The sequence below is a fragment of the Electrona antarctica genome, assembly GCF_951216825.1.
Source record: "Electrona antarctica genome assembly, chromosome: 18".
Classification (NCBI taxonomy): domain Eukaryota; kingdom Metazoa; phylum Chordata; class Actinopteri; order Myctophiformes; family Myctophidae; genus Electrona; species Electrona antarctica.
Genome location: NC_136799.1, coordinates 25882682 through 25909134, shown reverse-complemented (window position 1 = coordinate 25909134; position 26453 = coordinate 25882682). Strand labels below are relative to the sequence as shown.

The window sequence follows — 26453 nt, the reverse complement described above, 5'->3', positions numbered from 1 at the left end:
TGGCAGATATTGGCACGTCAAAAAAGCACTTTCACCTAGAAACTCCATTCACACTTTTTATAATTCAGCTTTCTGTGGAGACACATGCTGGAACTTTTTACTTTGAAATGTTTTGTAGTTTCTGAGTTATTTAAGTTAAACGCCCAATGCATTCCCAATGGCAATAGCACAAACTTTGGCATGCTACTAGTCCTACACACTTACACCTAGAAACCCCATTCAAACCTATTTAGGTTCATCTTACGGTGGACATGTTTGCCTGAAAAGGAATCTTTGAAATGTTTCATCGTTTTAGAAATATAGTGCTTTCAAATTTGAGACATTTACAATGGGGCTCAATGGCAGATATTGGCACGTCAAAAAAGCACTTTCACCTAGAAACTCCATTCACACTTTTTATAATTCAGCTTTCTGTGGAGACACATGCTGGAACTTTTTACTTTGAAATGTTTTGTAGTTTCTGAGTTATTTAAGTTAAACGCCCAATGCATTCCCAATGGCAATGGCACAAACTTTGGCATGCTACTAGTCCTACACACTTACACCTAGAAACCCCATTCAAACCTATTTAGGTACATCTTACGGTGGACATGTTTGCCTGAAAAGGAATCTTTGAAATGTTTCATAGTTTTAGAAATATAGTGCTTTTAAATTTGAGAAATTCAGAATGGGGGTCAATGGCAGATTTTGGCAAGTACAGATTTGAGTGGGGTTTGAACCCACAATCTCCAGGTCATGCAGCCAGTGTGGTAAGTCACTGATCTACTTGCTACCTGCCACAACACAGTCTGCTGTTCCCTTTGAGTACAACATTGATACAAAAATAAAATACAAAAAATAAAATAACAGGAGATTTGTCTATTGTTTCTTTTGCTGTTGTTTATCTCTAGACGTTTGAATGTTTATGAACCACAATGGAAACAAGTCTCTGGCTCTTCTGTCATTATCTATTCGGCCTTTTAAGAGCAGCATGCACAGTGGCTCACTGGGTACAGAAACTGCCTGGCAATCAGGAGGCTGCAGGTTCAAGTCCTGCCTCTGACATAGTGTCCCAAAATCATGAAAATATGACAAACCATGGACTATAGTATGTCGTTTTTTCATGATTTTCATCTTTTCTTTCAAATCCTCCAAAATCATGAAAAACGACATGCTATAGTATGCCGTCCGAAACCATGAACTATAGTATGTCGTTTTTTCATGATTTTCATCTTTTTTTCAAATAGTCCAAAATCACGAAAAACGACATGCTATAGTATGCCGTCCGAAAAAAAATTATAACTTTGGCATGCTACTAGTCCTACATACTTACACCTAGAATCCCCATTCAAACCTATTTAGGTTCATCTTACGGTGGACATGTTTGCCTGAAAAGGAATCTTTGAAATGTTTCATAGTTTTAGAAATATAGTGCTTTAAATGTGAGAAATTTATAATGGCAGATAGTGGCACGTCAAAATCACTTTCACCTAGAAACTCCATTCACACGTTTTATAATTCAGCTTACTGTGGAGACACATGCTGGAACTTTTTACTTTGAAATGTTTTGTAGTTTCTGAGTTATTTAAGTTAAACGCCCAATGCATTCCCAATGGCAATAGCACAAACTTTGGCATGCTACTAGTCCTAAATACTTACACCTAGAAACCCCATTCAAACCTATTTAGGTTCATCTTACTGTGGACATGTTTGCCTGAAAAGGAATCTTTGAAATGTTTCATCGTTTTAGAAATATAGTGCTTTCAAATTTGAGACATTTACAATGGGGCTCAATGGCAGATATCGGCACGTCAAAAAAGCACTTTCACCTAGAAACTCCATTCACACTTTTTATAATTCAGCTTTCTGTGGAGACACATGCTGGAACTTTTTACTTTGAAATGTTTTGTAGTTTCTGAGTTATTTAAGTTAAACGCCCAATGCATTCCCAATGGCAATGGCACAAACTTTGGCATGCTACTAGTCCTACACACTTACACCTAGAAACCCCATTCAAACCTATTTAGGTACATCTTACGGTGGACATGTTTGCCTGAAAAGGAATCTTTGAAATGTTTCATAGTTTTAGAAATATAGTGCTTTTAATTTTGAGAAATTCAGAATGGGGGTCAATGGCAGATTTTGGCAAGTACAGATTTGAGTGGGGTTTGAACCCACAATCTCCAGGTCATGCAGCCAGTGTGGTAAGTCACTGATCTACTTGTTACCTGCCACAACACAGTCTGCTGTTCCCTTTGAGTACAACATTGATACAAAAATAAAATACAAAAAATAAAATAACAGGAGATTTGTCTATTGTTTCTTTTGCTGTTGTTTATCTCTAGACGTTTGAATGTTTATGAACCACAATGGAAACAAGTCTCTGGCTCTTCTGTCATTATCTATTCGGCCTTTTAAGAGCAGCATGCACAGTGGCTCACTGGGTACAGAAACTGCCTGGCAATCAGGAGGCTGCAGGATCAAGTCCTGCCTCTGACATAGTGTCCCAAAATCATGAAAATATGACAAACCATGGACTATAGTATGTCGTTTTTTCATGATTTTCATCTTTTTTTCAAATCCTCCAAAATCATGAAAAACGATATGCTATAGTATGCCGTCCGAAACCATGAACTATAGTATGTCGTTTTTTCATGATTTTCATCTTTTTTTCAAATAGTCCAAAATCACGAAAAACGACATGCTATAGTATGCCGTCCGAAAAAAATTATAACTTTGGCATGCTACTAGTCCTACATACTTACACCTAGAATCCCCATTCAAACCTATTTAGGTTCATCTTACGGTGGACATGTTTGCCTGAAAAGGAATCTTTGAAATGTTTCATAGTTTTAAAAAATATAGTGCTTTAAATGTGAGAAATTTATAATGGCAGATAGTGGCACGTCAAAATCACTTTCACCTAGAAACTCCATTCACACGTTTTATAATTCAGCTTACTGTGGAGACACATGCTGGAACTTTTTACTTTGAAATGTTTTGTAGTTTCTGAGTTATTTAAGTTAAACGCCCAATGCATTCCCAATGGCAATAGCACAAACTTTGGCATGCTACTAGTCCTAAATACTTACACCTAGAAACCCCATTCAAACCTATTTAGGTTCATCTTACGGTGGACATGTTTGCCTGAAAAGGAATCTTTGAAATGTTTCATCGTTTTAGAAATATAGTGCTTTCAAATTTGAGACATTTACAATTGGGCTCAATGGCAGATATTGGCACGTCAAAAAAGCACTTTCACCTAGAAACTCCATTCACACTTTTTATAATTCAGCTTTCTATGGAGACACATGCTGGAACTTTTTACTTTGAAATGTTTTGTAGTTTCTGAGTTATTTAAGTTAAACGCCCAATGCATTCCCAATGGCAATAGCACAAACTTTGGCATGCTACTAGTCCTACACACTTACACCTAGAAACCCCATTCAAACCTATTTAGGTTCATCTTACGGTGGACATGTTTGCCTGAAAAGGAATCTTTGAAATGTTTCATAGTTTTAGAAATATAGTGCTTTAAATGTGAGAAATTTATAATGGCAGATAGTGGCACGTCAAAATCACTTTCACCTAGAAACTCCATTCACACGTTTTATAATTCAGCTTACTGTGGAGACACATGCTGGAACCTTTTACTTTGAAATGTTTTGTAGTTTCTGAGTTATTTAAGTTAAACGCCCAATGCATTCCCAATGGCAATAGCACAAACTTTGGCATGCTACTAGTCCTAAATACTTACACCTAGAAACCCCATTCAAACCTATTTAGGTTCATCTTACGGTGGACATGTTTGCCTGAAAAGGAATCTTTGAAATGTTTCATCGTTTTAGAAATATAGTGCTTTCAAATTTGAGACATTTACAATGGGGCTCAATGGCAGATATTGGCACGTCAAAAAAGCACTTTCACCTAGAAACTCCATTCACACTTTTTATAATTCAGCTTTCTGTGGAGACACATGCTGGAACTTTTTACTTTGAAATGTTTTGTAGTTTCTGAGTTATTTAAGTTAAACGCCCAATGCATTCCCAATGGCAATAGCACAAACTTTGGCATGCTACTAGTCCTACACACTTAAACCTAGAAACCCCATTCAAATCTATTTAGGTTCATCTTACGGTGGACATGTTTGCCTGAAAAGGAATCTTTGAAATGTTTCATAGTTTTAGAAATATAGTGCTTTTAAATTTGAGAAATTCAGAATGGGGGTCAATGGCAGATAGATTTTGGCAAGTACAGATTTGAGTGGGGTTTGAACCCACAATCTCCAGGTCATGCAGCCAGTGTGCTAAGTCACTGACATACTTGCTACCTGCCACAACACAGTCTGCTGTTCCCTTTGAGTACAACATTGATACAAAAATAAAATAAAAAAAATAAAAAAACAGGAGATTTGTCTATTGTTTCTTTTGCTGTTGTTTATCTCTAGACGTTCGAATGTTTATGAACCACAATGGAAACAAGTCTCTGGCTCTTCTGTCATTATCTATTCGGCCTTTTAAGCACAGCATGCACAGTGGCTCACTGGGTACAGAGCCTGCCTGGGAATCAGGAGGCTGCAGGTTCAAGTCCTGCCTCTGACATAGTGTCCCAAAATCATGAAAATATGACAAACCATGGACTATAGTATGTCGTTTTTTCATGATTTTCATCTTTTTTCAAATCCTCCAAAATCATGAAAAACGACATGCTATAGTATGCCGTCCGAAACCATGAACTATAGTATGTCGTTTTTTCATGATTTTCATCTTTTTTTCAAATAGTCCAAAATCACGAAAAACGACATGCTATAGTATGCCGTCCGAAAAAATTTATAACTTTGGCATGCTACTAGTCCTACATACTTACACCTAGAATCCCCATTCAAACCTATTTAGGTTCATCTTACGGTGGACATGTTTGCCTGAAAAGCAATCTTTGAAATGTTTCATAGTTTTAGAAATATAGTGCTTTAAATGTGAGAAATTTATAATGGCAGATAGTGGCACGTCAAAATCACTTTCACCTAGAAACTCCATTCACACGTTTTATAATTCAGCTTACTGTGGAGACACATGCTGGAACCTTTTACTTTGAAATGTTTTGTAGTTTCTGAGTTATTTAAGTTAAACGCCCAATGCATTCCCAATGGCAATAGCACAAACTTTGGCATGCTACTAGTCCTAAATACTTACACCTAGAAACCCCATTCAAACCTATTTAGGTTCATCTTACGGTGGACATGTTTGCCTGAAAAGGAATCTTTGAAATGTTTCATCGTTTTAGAAATATAGTGCTTTCAAATTTGAGACATTTACAATGGGGCTCAATGGCAGATTTTGGCAAGTAAAGATTTGAGTGGGGTTTGAACCCACAATCTCAAGGTCATGCAGCCAGTGTGCTAAGTCACTGACATACTTGCTACCTGCCACAACACAGTCTGCTGTTCCCTTTGAGTACAACATTGATACAAAAATAAAATACAAAAAATAAAATAACAGGAGATTTGTCTATTGTTTCTTTTGCTGTTGTTTATCTCTAGACGTTCAAATGTTTATGAACCACAATGGAAACAAGTCTCTGGCTCTTCTGTCATTATCTATTCGGCCTTCTTTAGAGCAGCATGCACAGTGGATCACTGGGTGCAGAGCCTGCCTGGGAATCAGGAGGCTGCAGGTTCAAGTCCTGCCTCTGACATAGTGACCCAAAATCATGAAAATATGACAAACCATGGACTATAGTATGTCGTTTTTTCATGATTTTCATCTTTTTTTCAAATAGTCCAAAATCACGAAAAACGACATGCTATAGTATGCCGTCCGGAAAAAATTATAACTTTGGCATGCTACTAGTCCTACATACTTACACCTAGAATCCCCATTCAAACCTCATCTTACGGTGGACATGTTTGCCTGAAAAGGAATCTTTGAAATGTTTCATAGTTTTAGAAATATAGTGCTTTAAATGGGAGAAATTTATAATGGAAGATAGTGGCACGTCAAAATCACTTTCACCTAGAAACTCCATTCACACATTTTATAATTCAGCTTAGGCTACTGTGGAGACACATGCTGGAACTTTTTACTTTGGAAATGTTTTGTAGTTTCTGAGTTATTTAAGTTAAACGCCCAATGCATTCCCAATGGCAATAGCACAAACTTTGGCATGCTACTAGTCCTAAATACTTACACCTAGCAACCCCATTCAAACCTATTTAGGTTCATCTTACGGTGGACATGTTTGCCTGAAAAGGAATCTTTGAAATGTTTCATCGTTTTAGAAATATAGTGCTTTAAATGTGAGAAATTTATAATGGCAGATAGTGGCACGTCAAAATCACTTTCACCTAGAAACTCCATTCACACATTTTATAATTCAGCTTACTGTGGAGACACATGCTGGAACTTTTTACTTTGAAATGTTTTGTAGTTTCTGAGTTATTTAAGTTAAACGCCCAATGCATTCCCAATGGCAATAGCACAAACTTTGGCATGCTACTAGTCCTAAATACTTACACCTAGAAACCCCATTCAAACCTATTTAGGTTCATCTTACGGTGGACATGTTTGCCTGAAAAGGAATCTTTGAAATGTTTCATCGTTTTAGAAATATAGTGCTTTCAAATTTGAGACATTTACAATGGGGCTCAATGGCAGATTTTGGCAAGTAAAGATTTGAGTGGGGTTTGAACCTACAATCTCAAGGTCATGCAGCCAGTGTGCTAAGTCACTGACATACTTGCTACCTGCCACAACACAGTCTGCTGTTCCCTTTGAGTACAACATTGATACAAAAATAAAATACAAAAAATAAAATAACAGGAGATTTGTCTATTGTTTCTTTTGCTGTTGTTTATCTCTAGACGTTCAAATGTTTATGAACCACAATGGAAACAAGTCTCTGGCTCTTCTGTCATTATCTATTCGGCCTTTTTTAGAGCAGCATGCACAGTGGATCACTGGGTGCAGAGCCTGCCTGGGAATCAGGAGGCTGCAGGTTCAAGTCCTGCCTCTGACATAGTGACCCAAAATCATGAAAATATGACAAACCATGGACTATAGTATGTCGTTTTTTCATGATTTTCATCTTTTTTTCAAATAGTCCAAAATCACGAAAAACGACATGCTATAGTATGCCGTCCGGAAAAAATTATAACTTTGGCATGCTACTAGTCCTACATACTTACACCTAGAATCCCCATTCAAACCTATTTAGGTTCATCTTACGGTGGACATGTTTGCCTGAAAAGGAATCTTTGAAATGTTTCATAGTTTTAGAAATATAGTGCTTTAAATGGGAGAAATTTATAATGGAAGATAGTGGCACGTCAAAATCACTTTCACCTAGAAACTCCATTCACACATTTTATAATTCAGCTTAGGCTACTGTGGAGACACATGCTGGAACTTTTTACTTTGGAAATGTTTTGTAGTTTCTGAGTTATTTAAGTTAAACGCCCAATGCATTCCCAATGGCAATAGCACAAACTTTGGCATGCTACTAGTCCTAAATACTTACACCTAGCAACCCCATTCAAACCTATTTAGGTTCATCTTACGGTGGACATGTTTGCCTGAAAAGGAATCTTTGAAATGTTTCATCGTTTTAGAAATATAGTGCTTTCAAATTTGAGACATTTACAATGGGGCTCAATGGCAGATATCGGCACGTCAAAAAAGCACTTTCACCTAGAAACTCCATTCACACTTTTTATAATTCAGCTTTCTGTGGAGACACATGCTGGAACTTTTTACTTTGAAATGTTTTGTAGTTTCTGAGTTATTTAAGTTAAACGCCCAATGCATTCCCAATGACAATAGCACAAACTTTGGCATGCTACTAGTCCTACACACTTACACCTAGAAACCCCATTCAAACCTATTTAGGTTCATCTTACGGTGGACATGTTTGCCTGAAAAGGAATCTTTGCAATGTTTCATAGTTTTAGAAATATAGTGCTTTTAAATTTGAGAAATTCAGAATGGGGGTCAATGGCAGATTTTGGCAAGTACAGATTTGAGTGGGGTTTGAACCCACAATCTCCAGGTCATGCAGCCAGTGTGGTAAGTCACTGATCTACTTGCTACCTGCCACAACACAGTCTGCTGTTCCCTTTGAGTACAACATTGATACAAAAATTAAATACAAAAAATAAAATAACAGGAGATTTGTCTATTGTTTCTTTTGCTGTTGTTTATCTCTAGACGTTCGAATGTTTATGAACCACAATGGAAACACGTACATTTGTGGCAACACAAACATTAAATGCCATTGACAATGAAGGGAACATTTACGTCATATGTAGACGAGCAACTGGGATAACCAATCACATAACTTCAGTTGTTCATGAGATGATGTATTATGATGTATAATGATAAGAGCGCCCCTCACTTCACACATGATTTTTTGCATCTAAATCCCACCAGGCTTGTTACGGATAGTCCACATCACTGTAGCGCCATACGTGTTTTGTAAACATAAGGTTTGTGGCTCAAGACCGGTATTGGTAACATTAATCGTCATTCCTCTCTATCAAAAAATTGAATTCCTGCTCACTACTATAGCTTGTGCATGGCTCAAGAGATAAATCACAGGTTTATAAACTCAGAAGGGACACAATAAATCATATCAAACAAAGAAAAGCTGTTTCAATGACTCAAAACCAAAATACAAATGAATTAAAAAAATCACACTTGTGTGAAGTGAGGGGCGCTCTTAGCATAATACATCATCACATTGCGTGATTGGCGTCCTTACAGCAGTTTCATTTTGGACTATTACATTATAACAATATGGGTGTAGTTTTCAACTTGTTTCTCAAACTGTATTATGACCACAGCCCCTTTGATTAGCCAAATCAAAGTTTGAGAGAATACCACTCAAATCAATTTATAATAATCTTTAGAGAAAAGCAATTTAATTATATAAACATGTTCTTACATGGGTAGCAAAAAAGGTGGGTAAACGTATTTATTTTGAATTGTATTTTTGAGTGGTGTAAACCACTCCTACGACTGGCTCTGTTAGTTTACGTGTCTGTCTGTCTGTCTGTCTGTCTGTGCTCAAAAAATTAGCATGGTTGCTACGGTCACCCAGTTCACCCGGGTGTGATTTCATTACGTCAGACATTACGTCAGACCACAGCTGATCAGGCTATATAAGACCTTACACCACTCAGTTCACACGGGTGTGATTTTTTTTCCACATACAACATATATTTAAAACAGTCCCTTAGTATACATGTCAAAGTAATAATATTAATAGTGACAATAATAAACAAAATCAACAACATACATACATATGACAAACAAATTAAGCCACTTCATGAAGCAAGGAGATGATTTCCAATCCAACAGAATTATTTTCTTCGCTGCAACCATTCCGAGCATCAAAGCCTTTTGTTCTTCATCTGTATATTTTAAAGCATTCTCTGAACATCCAAATAAAGCCAATTGAGGGTCAATTCTTATAGTTTTTTTATACACTTTAGAAAACCATTCAAAAATCTTTGACCAAAAACTGTGAAGCTGTGGACAGAGCCAAAATAGATGTGTTAGGCTGCCCTCTGCTGTTTTGCATCTCACACATTGGAGAAGTTGTAGTAGGATAGATCCTGTGCAGTTTTGTCTTGGAATAGTGCAATCTGTGCATGACTTTATATTGTATTAGCTGATATCTGGAATGAATGGAACAAGAATGTATTCTCGATAAACCCTTCTTCCAGATTTCATCATTCATCTCCATTCCCAGTTCAGAGACCCATGCTTCCTTCAAGCGATTGGTAGATACAGGAGTAGTAAAGACAGAAACAAAACGAGAAATAATTTGCTTAGTCAGGGGGAAGTTGTAGAAGCTTATTAAAAGCGTTGCTCTCTGGTATATTTTCAAATTGTGGGATATTCCCTGACATGTCTAATTTGAAGATAACGAAAATAGTGTGACTGGGGTAGTTCAAATTTCATTCTTAACTGTTGAAATGATGCAAAGCGTTTCTCCAAAATAAATCTCCAACCGTGGAAAGCCTTTTAGTAGCCCAGTCAGTGAATACCCTATCTGAATCTGATGGTGGAAATGATGAGTAGATGATAGACATCGGGCAGTTTGAGGGTAGATTATTTGTTTCCAAATCTTCAATGAGTTTTTTTACAATAAAATCCTCCCCAACCATTTTGATTGGTGACTCTGAGAAAAGCATGGCAGAAAGGGAATATGTAGTTGATGCTATTAGTTCTATATCAAGCCATTTATTTTTTTCTGAGTCCCCATTGCCAGTAGGTCAGGACCCTGGCATTACATGCACAGTAATGGTGTCTGAACACGGATAGGTTCAGTCCACACATTTCAGTGGGTTTTTGAAGATGAGGTTTTGATATGAGACTAGCTTTGTATCCCCATACAAACGGTAAGATAAGAGTCCAATTTATTAAAGAATTTTGCATTGAGAAAAATTGGCAGGTTTTGAAACAAATAAAGAAATCTCAGTAACGCCACCATCTTAATAGCGTTGATACGACCCATCATGGATAATGGTAGGATCCTCCAATTTTCAATATTGCTTTTAAATGTTTCAATGTTGATAAACAAACATATTTATTACATATTCTCCAGCTTTTAAGTAACAGTTTCCCCTTCCAAATTAGTCAACCCATGTGTAGCATAAATATTACATTTACAGCATCCAAATATGGTCCATTCATGCTTAATTGTGCTGTCACATCACTCCTTGGTATAGGGTCATTTCAATCAGGCAACATTGTAACTCAGAAGTTTTTACACCGACTGGTGCTTCTTCTGGTTGGGGGAAGATATACCATTTCAATGAGAGAAGGCCATGTTCAAGGAATGAGTTTTTATTGCTTGAATACAGCAAACTAAACGAAAAGACAAAATACTATTTTATAGATGATAACAGCATTGGAATCAAAATCATTAGCAACTATGTGCTATGACATTAAGCCGTTACATAGATGATAAAGAAACTCACTAGCAACAGAGCAATAAGAACATACAGAAATCCTACTTACACATTATACAGTACTTCCTAAGTAGTCCTGTTGAATCAAACCTCTTAATGACCAGCCCACATTTAATTCTTACACTGCTGTTATGTATAGTTTCTTCTGAACCCAAACCGTGGCATTTGGTCATGGCATGAATATTGTTCCGTTTACTTTGACAAAACCTGAATTCACACATAAAACGTTTTAAAAAAATGAAAAAACAAATAAAGAAAAAAGATTCAACTCCTATGAACGCCTCTTTTCCCTCTGTTCAGTAGTGACCTGTGGAAACATGAAATTGGAAACTTAACATTGGATGGTGCCAGAAATAAGAATGCATATCAATATATGCATTTCTCCCACATTTGGTGAATATTTTAAGTTTAGTAGTAAAAAATAAAATGAAGATACAAAATCAACTTTTACAGCAATATATTGGCTATGCATGTCTGTTGTAGATCATTGTCCGTTCTTCTGTGAGAGATCATAGTATCTTCTATATCATTAAATCTGTTCTTATGCAATAGATCATAGTATGTTGTATCCTTAAATATGTTCTTCTAGTCATAAATGTAGTTCAAACATACGTGGCGAGTAGGAGCGAGATCGTGATCGAGACCGGTAGGCCCTGTCTCTGTAGTAGGGAGAAGGAGATCTGCGTCTGAGGAGACCAAAGAAGAGTTGGTACCTGCATAGCAGAATAGATCATTCAGATGACCTGTACATTTCAAGTAATGGGAGAATCTTACCTGTATGAGCGGTAATATTCTCTGTCATCATAGCGATCATAGCCACTGCCACTGCCACGGTCATAGCCACTGCCACTGCCACTGCCCCTTTCGCCCCTTTCATAACCCCTTTCTTCTCTTGAAAAACGCCTTGATGATGAGGACGATGATGATGATGTGCTAGGGCCCTCATCACTGTGAACAGAAATATGGTTGAGTTGCCTTTGTCTGGTAGGATGTCAAATATAAAATATGTATACAATGTGTGCCGAGGCAGAATTATATTGCCTGGTCAATAAACACTCACTATGTGGGGCGTCCCATGTAGATCCCAGGAGTCGGAGTGTGGGGTCGTTTAGTAATGGAGAAATCCACTCGGATCCTACGTCCATCTAACTCCATTCCATTAGCCCGCTCCTTGGCCTGAATGAAAAGATACCGTTGTAACTAACTGGACCTTGTAATTATACAACTTTAACTCTAAAATATGGTTTTGAAACAAAGGATTACACATGCATTTAAGTTATAGAATCTTCCACCTTATTGCATCCAATGAAAAAAATACAATCAAGTGGCATTACAGCCTTAGATCAGGCCAAGAACCACTACAGTAGTTCTAAACAACAACTCATCTTTAATTTTTAACTGTGCGGAAGTGACCCTGTGAATGGACTAAGATTCACATGGTCATGGTGCTCATTGCACGAAAAACTAGACAAGAGAAAATGGGGCAACCCTGTGAGGGATTAGCCGATGTCCCAGCACGGGGATGATGACCTTGTGTGTAATGACTCTCCATGCGATTCTATTTACCTCTTTTGCATCTCCTGTGGCTTCAAAGTAAACAAAGGCAAATCCCCTGGAGCGCCGGGACTGTTGGTCATAAACTATGTTCACCTCGGCTAGAGGGCCATACTTAGAGAACACATCTCGCAGGTCTCGCTCTGTGGTGTACAGACTGAGCCCAAATACCCCTAGACAAAGGTTGGGGTCTGGGTTAGCCTGAGAGGGTGAGATGGGGGAAAAGCAAAATTAATGCCAGTTTATTTGACAAAATAAAATAAAAGGGTGAGTTCATCATTTGAATAAATGTAGATTGGCTATTTTTGCCATGCAGGATTATATGGTTAACATAAGGGTCAGTAATTTCAGTAGCCAAAAGCTTAAGTGCCACCACGTGCTGATATTTTACTCCAAAACAACAAATGACAGTGAAATAACTAGAGATGGGGAGAGGAATACCCTGTTGCCGATGTGTCTACGGCGGTTAGACATGGGAGAGTGGCTGTGACTCCGATGGCGACGATACTCCCCGCTACGAGATCGGCTCCTGGAGCGGTGGCGGCGGGAGTGTGAGCGCGAGTGTGAGCGTGAGCGGGTGCGGTGCCTGCGTGAACTCCGATGGGAACGGGACCTGGGGAACAGATGACGAGACGCATGAATGACGCATTTCCTGCCATCCTTTGCTTGCAAAACATTCATGTAATTAGGGCCCGACCGATAACCGATTTTAGAGAGGGGACAATCACCAATATGCAACAGATAGTGATTTTTTTTAGCTGGAATGAAAACGGGATTTCTCTGTGCGGATTGTGCAAAGAATTTTACCAATTATGATTATGTAAAAGTACAGTGACAGTAGTACAGACAGGCTCTTTTTTAAACCACCGACTATTCAAGACTTAAATATATACTTTTAAAAAGAGTCTACCAGCAGCATTGGTATCACAGTTTCACATCTGTGGCCAATATATCGGTCGGGCACTACATGGAATACTAGTCTTTGGAAAATAGTATGCTCTCTCCATACACACAAAACACTAATTTAAACAGAGCTGAAGCACAATTTACCTGGATTTGGACCGGGAACGAGATCTGGACCTTGAGTAGCGGGATCCATCTTTGGAGCGTACCGGGGTATGGGCTGGTGATCGACTGGTTGATCTCCCAGAGCCCCGAGGTGACGCGCTCCTCGAGCCAGATCGAGAGTCCTATAGGTCATATAGGTCAGAGACAGCATAGAAAACACCAGGCAACCAGTGAGCAGAGAAAACGACCATGAGAGGAATCTCATTCACAACCTCTACATGCCCCTTAAAAAGGATGGCTGTTAATGTACTGTGCATGATGTAATCAGTCTAAAAGTTTGCCTATTGAGGGTCATACAAAGTCATTTCAACAAGTATGTCATTCTCGTTTAAACAAACTGATATAGCTTAAGCTCAGTTTGCATGTGAGACAGACCAATTATATTTCTGTTATAGAGAGGAAATGCCATGCAATGCTTAAGAGAGAAAGAAAAAAGGTGAATTACAGTAATGTCATAGCGGGCTATTAGGAAATTACTCATACCCCCGTACAACTTCTGATCTTAACTTCATAACTTCTGTAACTTCAAAACAACCATTTCTTTTCTTCTTTCTTCAGATTGACCTCATGACTTCTTTTTTTCGTCTTCCCCCTTTTACCATCTGCCAATACACCACTCTAGTGGGCAATCTTGCTTGCTTCTGTCAGCTTCCAAACGGCAATACATCATTAGCATGCATCATCAACACCATCAGCTTCATCATCAAACAATAACAACTTCTGAAACCTCTGAAACTTCTTCCGCCTTTTTCTTTCTTCCAACCTTAACCTTAACAAAAAACAAACAAGGATCATAAGCAATGATGGATTTTTTCACGGGCCATAAAAAGGAAAGACATCAGATAAATCCTGGTTACCAATACTTAATTTATAGTTAGTCGTACGACGGTAGCACGCGCGGGGAAAAAAACATCTACAAGCTCACAACGCCTCTCGAGCTTGTAGGTCGGAATATTACCGGCGTACAAAACCACCGTGCGAGTGAGTATAAATAAGGCAAGGCTTAAAATCAAGCTAAATCTTAAACTACGTTATCAAATGTAAATAAGCAGATGCATCGGATTCGGCAGCCATTTTTAGCTGGCCTAACAGCTACCAATCGCCTCACATTGCGGCACATATTCGGTACTTAGAATGAATAGTCACATTACCCGTTTTTGTATGTTATCATATTACCGTACAAACAATGCACTAACGTCATTTTATAATCGCCCTCTGTGATTCAAATAATGGCGCATCGATTCTAGAAATAACAAACTGGTTAGGTTTTCTGTGCAGAGCCGCTAGGCCCGATTAGCTAACAGCTTAAAAAACAAACAAAAAAAAACAAGCTAGCTCGCCGTCGCTACCTAAGCGTGCATTTATGTTTAAACGACGGCTCTTGTATTGTGATGCGTACTCACCGGCTCTTTTTTGAATTCTCTCTCGTTGTCGCTCATTTCAGCTAGATCACAGAATCTTAGCAATTAACGGATAGTGATTCAAATTAATCGGCCAGTAATGTTTTTTTTTCTGCTCGGTCTTACACTAGCACTCTCGTGCATGAGGCGGGCATCCGAATGCTAGTCTACGTTCTATTGTGTGCTCTTAAAAGGAAACAGATATACGCGTCTTCTTCGCGTTCATTTTTATTGGCCGGATACGCATATGAATCACATACCGCCACCTGCTGGAGGGGATTCAAATCTTAGGCTAAATTCATTGTCATGTCAATCGGAGTCGGACACCCATCTGAATTGATTTTTTTTAAAGTCTAAATTATTCACTTTCATTTAGTATAAAATGGGATTAAAGATGTTAAATTGATCGTGAACATGCTGGGGAACCCCTGGAACGCCCAATGATGTGATTATGAATCCCGCAGGCATAGTTTTACTGAGGTTAGGGTTAGGGTTAAGGTTAGGTTTAGGTATAATTTTACTGAGGTTCTGAGAGCCACTGTTCTAGAATAGATATAAGGATACAGAGAGAGCATTTGGAAAATTGTTTCTCAGAAAAGAGGCTTTTTTTCCATTGTGGTCCTTTGTTCTCAATTCATCAAGACATACAGTACATACAATAGCCTACATTACATATCAGCAACTCTAAATGCAATAGGCCTACTAGATATATTTACAGAAACAATGGAGTGGGGGCGAGGGGCACTCAGGGGCTCCTTACTGTGAGCTAGCTTAGGGAGTGCGTTGTTTGACTCTCTTTTTATGTGTATTACATAGTACAAATACAAGTGACAGTTTGTATGTCCTCATTAAGGGCTCTTCCTCTGACAGCAATAGTCCGACATGGCGACACCCTACCCCAAACCCTACCTATAACCATAACCGCACACAATTTAGGCATTTAGCAGACGCTCTTAATCCAGAGCGATTTACATTAGGCAAGAACAAAAAAGCATGGGGATACATCACATATATAAAATGCATTTATCATGAAACATGCGTAAGCTAAGAACGTAAACATATCTATATAATGATACTAAACATATAAACTATACATATATACTATACTATGCTATACATATGTACTATGAAGTGCTATGACTATATACAATGCAACTATTGTGCTGTCTACATGACATGCTATAAGTCTGTTTCAAATGCTATCTAAGTCTAAAAAGTGCTATATAAGGGTGTAGGGTAAGTGCTATGGGCCATGATGGAGTCTGAAAAGGTGGGTTTTCAGACTACGGCGGAAGATTGGGAGTGATGCTGCAGTTCTGATTGCAACAGGAAGTGCATTCCACAGTTTTGGGGCCAGAAGGGAGAAGAGTTTGGGACGTGTGGAGCGTTGTCCCGGCGTTTTTAGTGAGGGTACTTCCAGCTTTCCTGCGTTGGCTGATCTGAGTGCGCGGGAGGGTTTGTAGGGTTCAATCACACTTGCAAGATATGGGGGAGCCATACCTTTGGTTGCTTTGAATGCCAGCATCAGAGTTTTGTATTCTGTGCGGGCAGCGACCGGGAGCCAGTGCAGGGAGCGGAGCAGGGGGGAGACATGTGAGAATTCTGGCTGGTTGAAGACCAAGCGAGCTGCGGCATTTTGGATCAGTTGGAGAGGTTTAAGTGCACAAGCCGATAGGCCAGTAAGGAGGGAGTTACAATAGTCAAGTTTTGACAAGACTGTTGTCTGGATTAGGAGCTGGGCTGATTCCTGGGTGAGGAACGGTCTAATTCGTCGTATGTTATAGAGTGTGAACCTACAGGATCGAGTGACAGCTGTGATGTGGGTTTTAAACGAGAGCTGACTGTCCAGGACAACACCAAGGTTCCTGGCTGTTGGGACAGACGTTACCAGGGCGTTGTCTACGGAAATAGTTAGCTCCCGCATAGGGCAGGACTTAGCTGGGAAGAAGAGAAGCTCTGTCTTGTCTGGGTTCAGCTTGAGGTGGTTGGAGGACATCCACTGTGAGATGTCAGACAGGCATGCAGTGATGCGCTCTTCCACCTGGGTGGCAGAGGGGGGGAAAGCCACGGAAGCCACGGGTGAGTCTTAACCAGCCACGTATGTCGGAGCCACGGGTGAGTCTTAACCGGCCACGTATGTGTCTTAACTGGCCACGTATGTCGGAGCCACAGGGGGGGGTCTTAACCGGCCACGTATGTGTCTGAAAGACACCTCTAGGTTCCCATTTCCCAATTCCACCATCACAAACAGTCAAGACCCAAGCACCTGCTGTCGCATGTCCGACCTACAGGGACTGAAGAGAGCTCCCTGTTGACTTATAGAAAAGAATACCAGCACTCACGTAGTATCCTGGTAGGATTAAAGCTTTATTTGGTTTCCCCCCAGCAGCAAACAACAGTAAGGATGTTTCGGCCCGAGGGCCTTCTTCAGCGTAAATCTAGAGAACACTGTGTAGGTGTCACTTATAAAGAGGACCTAGGTGTCACGCAAAATGTAAGTAAGGCCAGTGATTTGGTTGGTGTTTTCCGTCTTGCTTAGTAGGACTTGTACTAGATAGCAACTGGCTAGCTAACATGCTGTCAGTCAGTCTGCACGTTTTGTATAGCATAGCAAGTTTCAGTGGGATCTATTTCTAGCCTAGCTCCGTCTGGAACCTCTATATTTCTATCTTAAACCACCATACACCCAGTCGACCCAGACCGACCTGGGGGAATGAAGCTTTATTGGCTTACATCATTTCCTGAATCAGCTGGTTGTATTTTTTTCAGTAGTACTAGTAGTACGTGCCAGTATTTAAGATACCTGCTGCCCATCTTTGGTAATCTGTTGATAGAATGTTGAGTGGACAGTCTCTTGGCAAGCTTTTGTTTTCCCGTTGACATGGTGTTATTGAATTTAAGGCTGGGCAAAATTGGGCAATTGAACATATGTTCAATTGCCCAATTGAACTTGATATTACGATCGTAATATTAGTCTGGATAACATCTGGAACTTGGATTGATTGATTGAAATATGTATTAACAGTTTGCAGAATTACAGTACATTTCAAGCACAAACTCAATAAAGACTGTTAACTGTGAGTGGACGACCCAATTAAGCATTACACTTGTTTACAAGAGGGTCCACCATGTTCAATTCATCAAAGGGATATAGTAATATTGCGATATATGACATAAGTATTGTCTTATAAGTACTGGTTTTAAAGGCTGCTTTAGAGTGAAGTGATGACATGTATGTGACTGTTCTAGAGTCTAGGGTAATAACAGTGGTCAGTGGGTAAATCGAAACCGTAGTCTCTAGACTGTTGAACAACTGAACAAGGTATGAACACAGCCTGCCTGAGGTTTTTTTACCCTTCCATGCTGCACAAACTGGTTTTTGAAACAGCACATTTTAGAAATATTGTACCTGCTGCTACTTGTTTCACCCCCCTGCATATGATGCTAATGTTTAAAAATAACATTTACACACCTGTAATATGATGCTAACATTCTGTACATATATCTAGCCGCAAGGAACTAGATGCTATTTTTTGCTATCTGGCAATACCAACCCTTGACAGCCCATTCCAAACAAACAAACGGAAAAGTCTCGTCTGATTCATTGTATAATTAAACAACGTTAAACTCACCAACATTGTTCTATCTGCCAAGTTTTTGTTTAATAAAAATCCATTGTAGACATGTTATGAGCTACATTCTGTCAATAAATTCTGTGCAGGTGAAGTGTCAGTTTAGTTTAGTCAAACCTCCTAATGACCAGCCCACATTTAATTCTTACACTGCTGTTATGTATAGTTTCTTCTGAACCCAAACCGTGGCATTTGGTCATGGCATGAATATTGTTCCGTTTACTTTGACAAAACCTGAATTCACACATAAAACGTTTTAAAAAAATGAAAAAACAAATAAAGAAAAAAGATTCAACTCCTATGAACGCCTCTTTTCCCTCTGTTCAGTAGTGACCTGTGGAAACATGAAATTGGAAACTTAACATTGGATGGTGCCAGAAATAAGAATGCATATCAATATATGTATTTCTCCCACATTTGGTGAATATTTTAAGTTTAGTAGTAAAAAATAAAATGAAGATACAAAATCAACTTTTACAGCAATATATTGGCTATGCATGTGTCTGTTGTAGATCATTGTCCGTTCTTCTGTGAGAGATAGTATCTTCTATATCATTAAATCTGTTCTTATGCAATAGATCATAGTATGTTGTATCCTTAAATATGTTCTTCTAGTCATAAATGTAGTTCAAACATACGTGGCGAGTAGGAGCGAGATCGTGATCGAGACCGGTAGGCCCTGTCTCTGTAGTAGGGAGAAGGAGATCTGCGTCTGAGGAGACCAAAGAAGAGTTGGTACCTGCATAGCAGAATAGATCATTCAGATGACCTGTACATTTCAAGTAATGGGAGAATCTTACCTGTATGAGCGGTAATATTCTCTGTCATCATAGCGATCATAGCCACTGCCACGGTCATAGCCACTGCCACTGCCACTGCCCCTTTCATAACCCCTTTCTTCTCTTGAAAAACGCCTTGATGATGAGGACGATGATGATGATGTGCTAGGGCCCTCATCACTGTGAACAGAAATATGGTTGAGTTGCCTTTGTCTGGTAGGATGTCAAATATAAAATATGTATACAATGTGTGCCGAGGCAGAATTATATTGCCTGGTCAATAAACACTCACTATGTGGGGCGTCCCATGTAGATCCCAGGAGTCGGAGTGTGGGGTCGTTTAGTAATGGAGAAATCCACTCGGATCCTACGTCCATCTAACTCCATTCCATTAGCCTGCTCCTTGGCCTGAATGAAAAGATACCGTTGTAACTAACTGGACCTTGTAATTATACAACTTTAACTCTAAAATATGGTTTTGAAACAAAGGATTACACATGCATTTAAGTTATAGAATCTTCCACCTTATTGCATCCAATGAAAAAAATACAATCAAGTGGCATTACAGCCTTAGATCAGGCCAAGAACCACTACAGTAGTTCTAAACAACAACTCATCTTTAATTTTTAACTGTGCGGAAGTGACCCTGTGAATGGACTAAGATTCACATGGTCATGGTGCTCATTGCACGAAAAACTAGACAAGAGAAAATGGGGCAACCCTGTGAGGGATTAGCCGATGTCCCAGCACGGGGATGATGACCTTGTGTGTAATGACTCTCCATGCGATTCTATTTACCTCTTTTGCATCTCCTGTGGCTTCAAAGTAAACAAAGGCAAATCCCCTGGAGCGCCGGGACTGTTGGTCATAAACTATGTTCACCTCGGCTAGAGGGCCATACTTAGATAAGACATCTCGCAGGTCTCGCTCTGTGGTGTACAGACTGAGCCCAAATACCCCTAGACAAAGGTTGGGGTCTGGGTTAGCCTGAGAGGGTGAGATGGGGGAAAAGCAAAATTAATGCCAGTTTATTTGACAAAATAAAATAAAAGGGTGAGTTTGTCATTTGAATAAATGCAGATTGGCTATTTTTGCCATGCAGGATTATATGGTTAACATAAGGGTCAGTCATTTCAGTAGCCAAAAGCTTAAGTGCCACCACGTGCTGATATTTTACTCCAAAACAACAAATGACAGTGAAATAACTAGAGATGGGGAGAGGAATACCCTGTTGCCGATGTGTCTACGGCGGTTAGACATGGGAGAGTGGCTGTGGCTCCGATGGCGACGATACTCCCCGCTACGAGATCGGCTCCTGGAGCGGTGGCGGCGGGAGTGTGCGCGCGAGTGTGAGCGTGAGCGGGTGCGGTGCCTGCGTGAACTCCGATGGGAACGGGACCTGGGGAACAGATGACGAGACGCATGAATGACGCATTTCCTGCCATCCTTTGCTTGCAAAACATTCATGTAATTAGGGCCCGACCGATAACCGATTTTAGAGAGGGGACAATCACCAATAACCAATATGCAACATAGTGATTTTTTTTAGCTGGAATGAAAACGGGATTTTTCCGTGCGGATTGTGCAAAGAATTTTACCAATTATGATTATGTAAAAGTACAGTGACAGTAGTACAGACAGGCTCTTTTTTTAAACCACCGACTATTCAAGACTTAAATATATACTTTTAAAAAGAGTCTACCAGCAGCATTGGTATCACAGTTTCACATCTGTGGCCAATATATCGGTCGGGCACTACATGGAATACTAGTCTTTGGAAAATAGTATGCTCTCTCCATACACACAAAACACTAATTTAAACAGAGCTGAAGCACAATTTACCTGGATTTGGACCGGGAACGAGATCTGGACCTTGAGTAGCGGGATCCATCTTTGGAGCGTACCAGGGTATGGGCTGGTGATCGACTGGTTGATCTCCCAGAGCCCCGAGGTGACGCGCTCCTCGAGCCAGATCGAGAGTCCTATAGGTCATATAGGTCAGAGACAGCATAGAAAACACCAGGCAACCAGTGAGCAGAGAAAACGACCATGAGAGGAATCTCATTCACAACCTCTACATGCCCCTTAAAAAGGATGGCTGTTAATGTACTGTGCATGATGTAATCAGTCTAAAAGTTTGCCTATTGAGGGTCATACAAAGTCATTTCAACAAGTATGTCATTCTCGTTTAAACAAACTGATATAGCTTAAGCTCAGTTTGCATTAGCCCGTCTCCGGACCCCCCGGGTTGAGCTCCTTTGGACCTACCACGTAGGGTCCGGTCTCACCGGCCTCAAGCGACATGGGATGCCATCTGATTTCCCCTGACTTAGCCCTGTGCTGCGGTGTGGGTGTCACGCTGACATATTCCAAACGAAGCATATGAACGCTATAGGAGACAACGAACCATCTGACCCCCCCCGCGAACGGCTCAGAAGCCGTTAAGTATTTTTAATGTTTGTACGACCGTTTTGGCAGCTCTGAAATTCTCTCTTGTTGACATCCCATTGTACCGCCTCTCGGCATCTCGGTTGGCTAGCAGCGCCTCCCTACGCGCCTCGTAGGCGCAGCTAGCCAACCGAGATGTCAACAAGGAGGGACCGAAGAGAGAATTTCAGAGCTGGCAAAACGGTCGTACAAACATTAAAAATACTTAACGGCTTCTGAGCCGTTCGCGGGGGGGGTCAGATGGTTCGTTGTCTCCTATAGCGTTCATATGCTTCGTTTGGAATATGTCAGCGTGACACCCACACCGCAGCACAGGGCTAAGTCAGGGGAAATCAGATGGCATCCCATGTCGCTTGAATCCGGTGAGAAGGAACCCTACATAAAGTCATCAAAATGTCAGAAACTTTAACGTAGGGTTCCGAAAGGAGCTAAGTTTGCATGTGAGACAGACCAATTATATTTCTGTTATAGAGAGGAAATGCCATGCAATGCTTAAGAGAGAGAAAGAAAAAAGGTGAATTACAGTAATGTCATAGCGGGCTATTAGGAAATTACTCATACCCCCGTACAACTTCTGATCTTAACTTCATAACTTCTGTAACTTCAAAACAACCATTTCTTTTCTTCTTTCTTCAGATTGACCTCATGACTTCTTTTTTTCGTCTTCCCCCTTTTACCATCTGCCAATACACCACTCTAGTGGGCAATCTTGCTTGCTTCTGTCAGCTTCCAAACGGCAATACATCATTAGCATGCATCATCAACACCATCAGCTTCATCATCAAACAATAACAACTTCTGAAACCTCTGAAACTTCTTCCGCCTTTTTCTTTCTTCCAACCTTAACCTTAACAAAAAACAAACAAGGATCATAAGCAATGATGGATTTTTTCACGGGCCATAAAAAGGAAAGACATCAGATAAATCCTGGTTACCAATACTTAATTTATAGTCAGTCGTACGACGGTAGCACGCGCGGGGAAAAAAACATCTACAAGCTCACAACGCCTCTCGAGCTTGTAGGTCGGAATATTACCGGCGTACAAAACCACCGTGCGAGTGAGTATAAATAAGGCAAGGCTTAAAATCAAGCTAAATCTTAAGCTACGTTATCAAATGTAAATAAGCAGATGCATCGGATTCGGCAGCCATTTTTAGCTGGCCTAACAGCTACCAATCGCCTAGCCCGTCTCCGGACCCCCCGGGTTGAGCTCCTTTGGACTAAAGTCAACAAAATGTCAGAAACTTTAACGTAGGGTTCCGAAAGGAGCTACCAATCGCCTCACATTGCGGCACATATTCGGTACTTAGAATGAATAGTCACATTACCCGTTTTTGTATGTTATCATATTACCGTACAAACAAGGCACTAACGTCATTTTATAATCGCCCTCTGTGATTCAAATAATGGCGCATCGATTCTAGAAATAACAAACTGGTTAGGTTTTCTGTGCAGAGCCGCTAGGCCCGATTAGCTAACAGCTTAAAAAAAAGAAAAACAAGCTAGCTCGCCGTCGCTAGCTAAGCGTGCATTTATGTTTAAACGACGGCTCTTGTATTGTGATGCGTACTCACCGGCTCTTTTTTGAATTCTCTCTCGTTGTCGCTCATTTCAGCTAGATCACAGAATCTTAGCAATTAACGGATAGTGATTCAAATTAATCGGCCAGTAATGTTTTTTTTTCTGCTCGGTCTTACACTAGCACTCTCGTGCATGAGGCGGGCATCCGAATGCTAGTCTACGTTCTATTGTGTGCTCTTAAAAGGAAACAGATATACGCGTCTTCTTCGCGTTCATTTTTATTGGCCGGATACGCATATGAATCACATACCGCCACCTGCTGGAGGGGATTCAAATCTTAGGCTAAATTCATTGTCATGTCAATCGGAGTCGGACACCCATCTGAATTGATTTTTTTTAAAGTCTAAATTATTCACTTTCATTTAGTATAAAATGGGATTAAAGATGTTAAATTGATCGTGAACATGCTGGGGAACCCCTGGAACGCCCAATGATGTGATTATGAATCCCGCAGGCATAGTTTTACTGAGGTTAGGGTTAGGGTTAAGGTTAGGTTTAGGTATAATTTTACTGAGGTTCTGAGAGCCACTGTTCTAGAATAGATATAAGGATACAGAGAGAGCATTTGGAAAATTGTTTCTCAGAAAAGAGGCTTTTTTTCCATTGTGGTCCTTTGTTCTCAATTCATCAAGACATACAGTACATACAATAGCCTACATTACATATCAGCAACTCTAAATGCAATAGGCCTACTAGATATATTTACAGAAACAATGGAGTGGGGGCGAGGGGCACTCAGGGGCTCCTTACTGTGAGCTAGCTTAGGGAGTGCGTTGTTTGACTCTCTTTTTATGTGTATTACATAGTACAAATACAAGTGACAGTTTGTATGTCCTCATTAAGGGCTCTGCCTCTGACAGCAATAGTCCGACATGGCGACACCCTACCCCAAACCCTACCTATAACCATAACCGCACACAATTTAGGCATTTAGCAGACGCTCTTAATCCAGAGCGATTTACATTAGGCAAGAACAAAAAAGCATGGGGATACATCACATATATAAAATGCATTTATCATGAAACATGCGTAAGCTAAGAACGTAAACATATCTATATAATGATACTAAACATATAAACTATACATATATACTATACTATGCTATACATATGTACTATGAAGTGCTATGACTATATACAATGCAACTATTGTGCTGTCTACATGACATGCTATAAGTCTGTTTCAAATGCTATCTAAGTCTAAAAAGTGCTATCTAAGGGTGTAGGGTAAGTGCTATGGGCCATGATGGAGTCTGAAAAGGTGGGTTTTCAGACTACGGCGGAAGATTGGGAGTGATGCTGCAGTTCTGATTGCAACAGGAAGTGCATTCCACAGTTTTGGGGCCAGAAGGGAGAAGAGTTTGGGACGTGTGGAGCGTTGTCCCGGCGTTTTTAGTGAGGGTACTTCCAGCTTTCCTGCGTTGGCTGATCTGAGTGCGCGGGAGGGTTTGTAGGGTTCAATCACACTTGCAAGATATGGGGGAGCCATACCTTTGGTTGCTTTGAATGCCAGCATCAGAGTTTTGTATTCTGTGCGGGCAGCGACCGGGAGCCAGTGCAGGGAGCGGAGCAGGGGGGAGACATGTGAGAATTCTGGCTGGTTGAAGACCAAGCGAGCTGCGGCATTTTGGATCAGTTGGAGAGGTTTAAGTGCACAAGCCGATAGGCCAGTAAGGAGGGAGTTACAATAGTCAAGTTTTGACAAGACTGTTGTCTGGATTAGGAGCTGGGCTGATTCCTGGGTGAGGAATGGTCTAATTCGTCGTATGTTATAGAGTGTGAACCTACAGGATCGAGTGACAGCTGTGATGTGGGTTTTAAACGAGAGCTGACTGTCCAGGACAACACCAAGGTTCCTGGCTGTTGGGACAGACGTTACCAGGGCGTTGTCTACGGAAATAGTTAGCTCCCGCATAGGGCAGGACTTAGCTGGGAAGAAGAGAAGCTCTGTCTTGTCTGGGTTCAGCTTGAGGTGGTTGGAGGACATCCACTGTGAGATGTCAGCCAGGCATGCAGTGATGCGCTCTTCCACCTGGGTGGCAGAGGGGGGGAAAGCCACGGAAGCCACGGGTGAGTCTTAACCGGCCACGTATGTCGGAGCCACGGGTGAGTCTTAACCGGCCACGTATGTGTCTTAACTGGCCACGTATGTCGGAGCCACAGGGGGGGTCTTAACCGGCCACGTATGTGTCTGAAAGACACCTCTAGGTTCCCATTTCTCAATTCCACCATCACAAACAGTCAAGACCCAAGCACCTGCTGTCGCATGTCCGACCTACAGGGACTGAAGAGAGCTCCCTGTTGACTTATAGAAAAGAATACCAGCACTCACGTAGTATCCTGGAAGGATTAAAGCTTTATTTGGTTTCCCCCCAGCAGCAAACAACAGTAAGGACGTTTCGGCCCGAGGGCCTTCTTCAGCGTAAATCTAGAGAACACTGTGTAGGTGTCACTTATAAAGAGGACCTAGGTGTCACGCACATAGCGGTCCGGGTGCACCTCAAGTTATCTCAGTTTACCTCATACAAGACATCATAATTTTGCTGTTACATAGTTTTTTTTCTACTAAAAGAAGCATGGTACTTATTAAACAAGAAACAGTAAACAAAGAAATAAATAATCACACAAAGATAACAGTGTCAATATTATGTATATGGGATTTATATTAAAGACAAAACCTAACCTGTGCAGGACCCCTCTATAAAGACTCAGATTTTTAACATTCTAAGAACGATAATAGAAAAAGTTAACAAAGCACACATCAAAGTAGCTGCTCATTAAACCCTATCGGGTTTTCAATTTATAAGGTCAGTAACCGGTTAATTCTTTCACGATCCCCATCTCTTTTTAAGGGCTGAAAAGCCTCACTACCCAGGAACCTCAGAAAGCACACTTTCAGTCCCACCTCACAGCTCCCTGTTGACCTCATGGGTCCTGTGAAGAGCACTCATACGACTCGAGATGACCCCTGACAAAATGCTCTGGGTTGTACTGGAAAGATTTCAGGACCTTCTCTACACATGATACAGTAATTGCCACG

General features: G+C 40.5%; 2 protein-coding genes across 5 annotated transcripts; both read right to left on the bottom strand.

The window, feature by feature from the left end:
- Nucleotides 1-10810: 10810 nt before the first annotated feature.
- Nucleotides 10811-15160, bottom strand: LOC306942258 (transformer-2 protein homolog beta-like). 3 transcript variants are annotated; one of them, XM_079528057.1, is made up of 9 exons: nucleotides 14977-15160; nucleotides 14301-14342; nucleotides 13556-13695; nucleotides 12947-13118; nucleotides 12518-12706; nucleotides 12012-12127; nucleotides 11726-11899; nucleotides 11564-11637; nucleotides 10811-11258 (listed from the first exon to the last, which is right to left on the bottom strand). In XM_079528057.1, exons 1-9 carry the CDS (start codon nucleotides 15010-15012, stop codon nucleotides 11248-11250), a joined length of 954 nt encoding a protein of 317 aa, XP_079384183.1. In that variant the 5' UTR covers nucleotides 15013-15160; the 3' UTR covers nucleotides 10811-11247. The 3 variants fall into 3 exon arrangements, with proteins under 3 accessions (XP_079384183.1, XP_079384184.1, XP_079384185.1); XM_079528058.1 differs by lacking the exon at nucleotides 14301-14342; XM_079528059.1 differs by lacking the exons at nucleotides 14301-14342; nucleotides 14977-15160 and adding an exon at nucleotides 14173-14268.
- Nucleotides 15161-18844: 3684 nt separating this feature from the next.
- On the bottom strand, nucleotides 18845-23590 carry LOC306941944 (transformer-2 protein homolog beta-like). 2 transcript variants are annotated; one of them, XM_079527581.1, is made up of 9 exons: nucleotides 23408-23590; nucleotides 22638-22679; nucleotides 21227-21366; nucleotides 20612-20783; nucleotides 20183-20371; nucleotides 19677-19792; nucleotides 19406-19564; nucleotides 19244-19317; nucleotides 18845-18939 (listed from the first exon to the last, which is right to left on the bottom strand). In XM_079527581.1, the coding sequence occupies exons 1-9, from the start codon at nucleotides 23441-23443 to the stop codon at nucleotides 18929-18931; spliced, it is 939 nt and encodes a 312-aa protein (XP_079383707.1). In that variant the 5' UTR covers nucleotides 23444-23590; the 3' UTR covers nucleotides 18845-18928. The 2 variants fall into 2 exon arrangements, with proteins under 2 accessions (XP_079383707.1, XP_079383708.1); XM_079527582.1 differs by lacking the exon at nucleotides 22638-22679.
- Between the last annotated feature and the right edge of the window lie 2863 nt (nucleotides 23591-26453).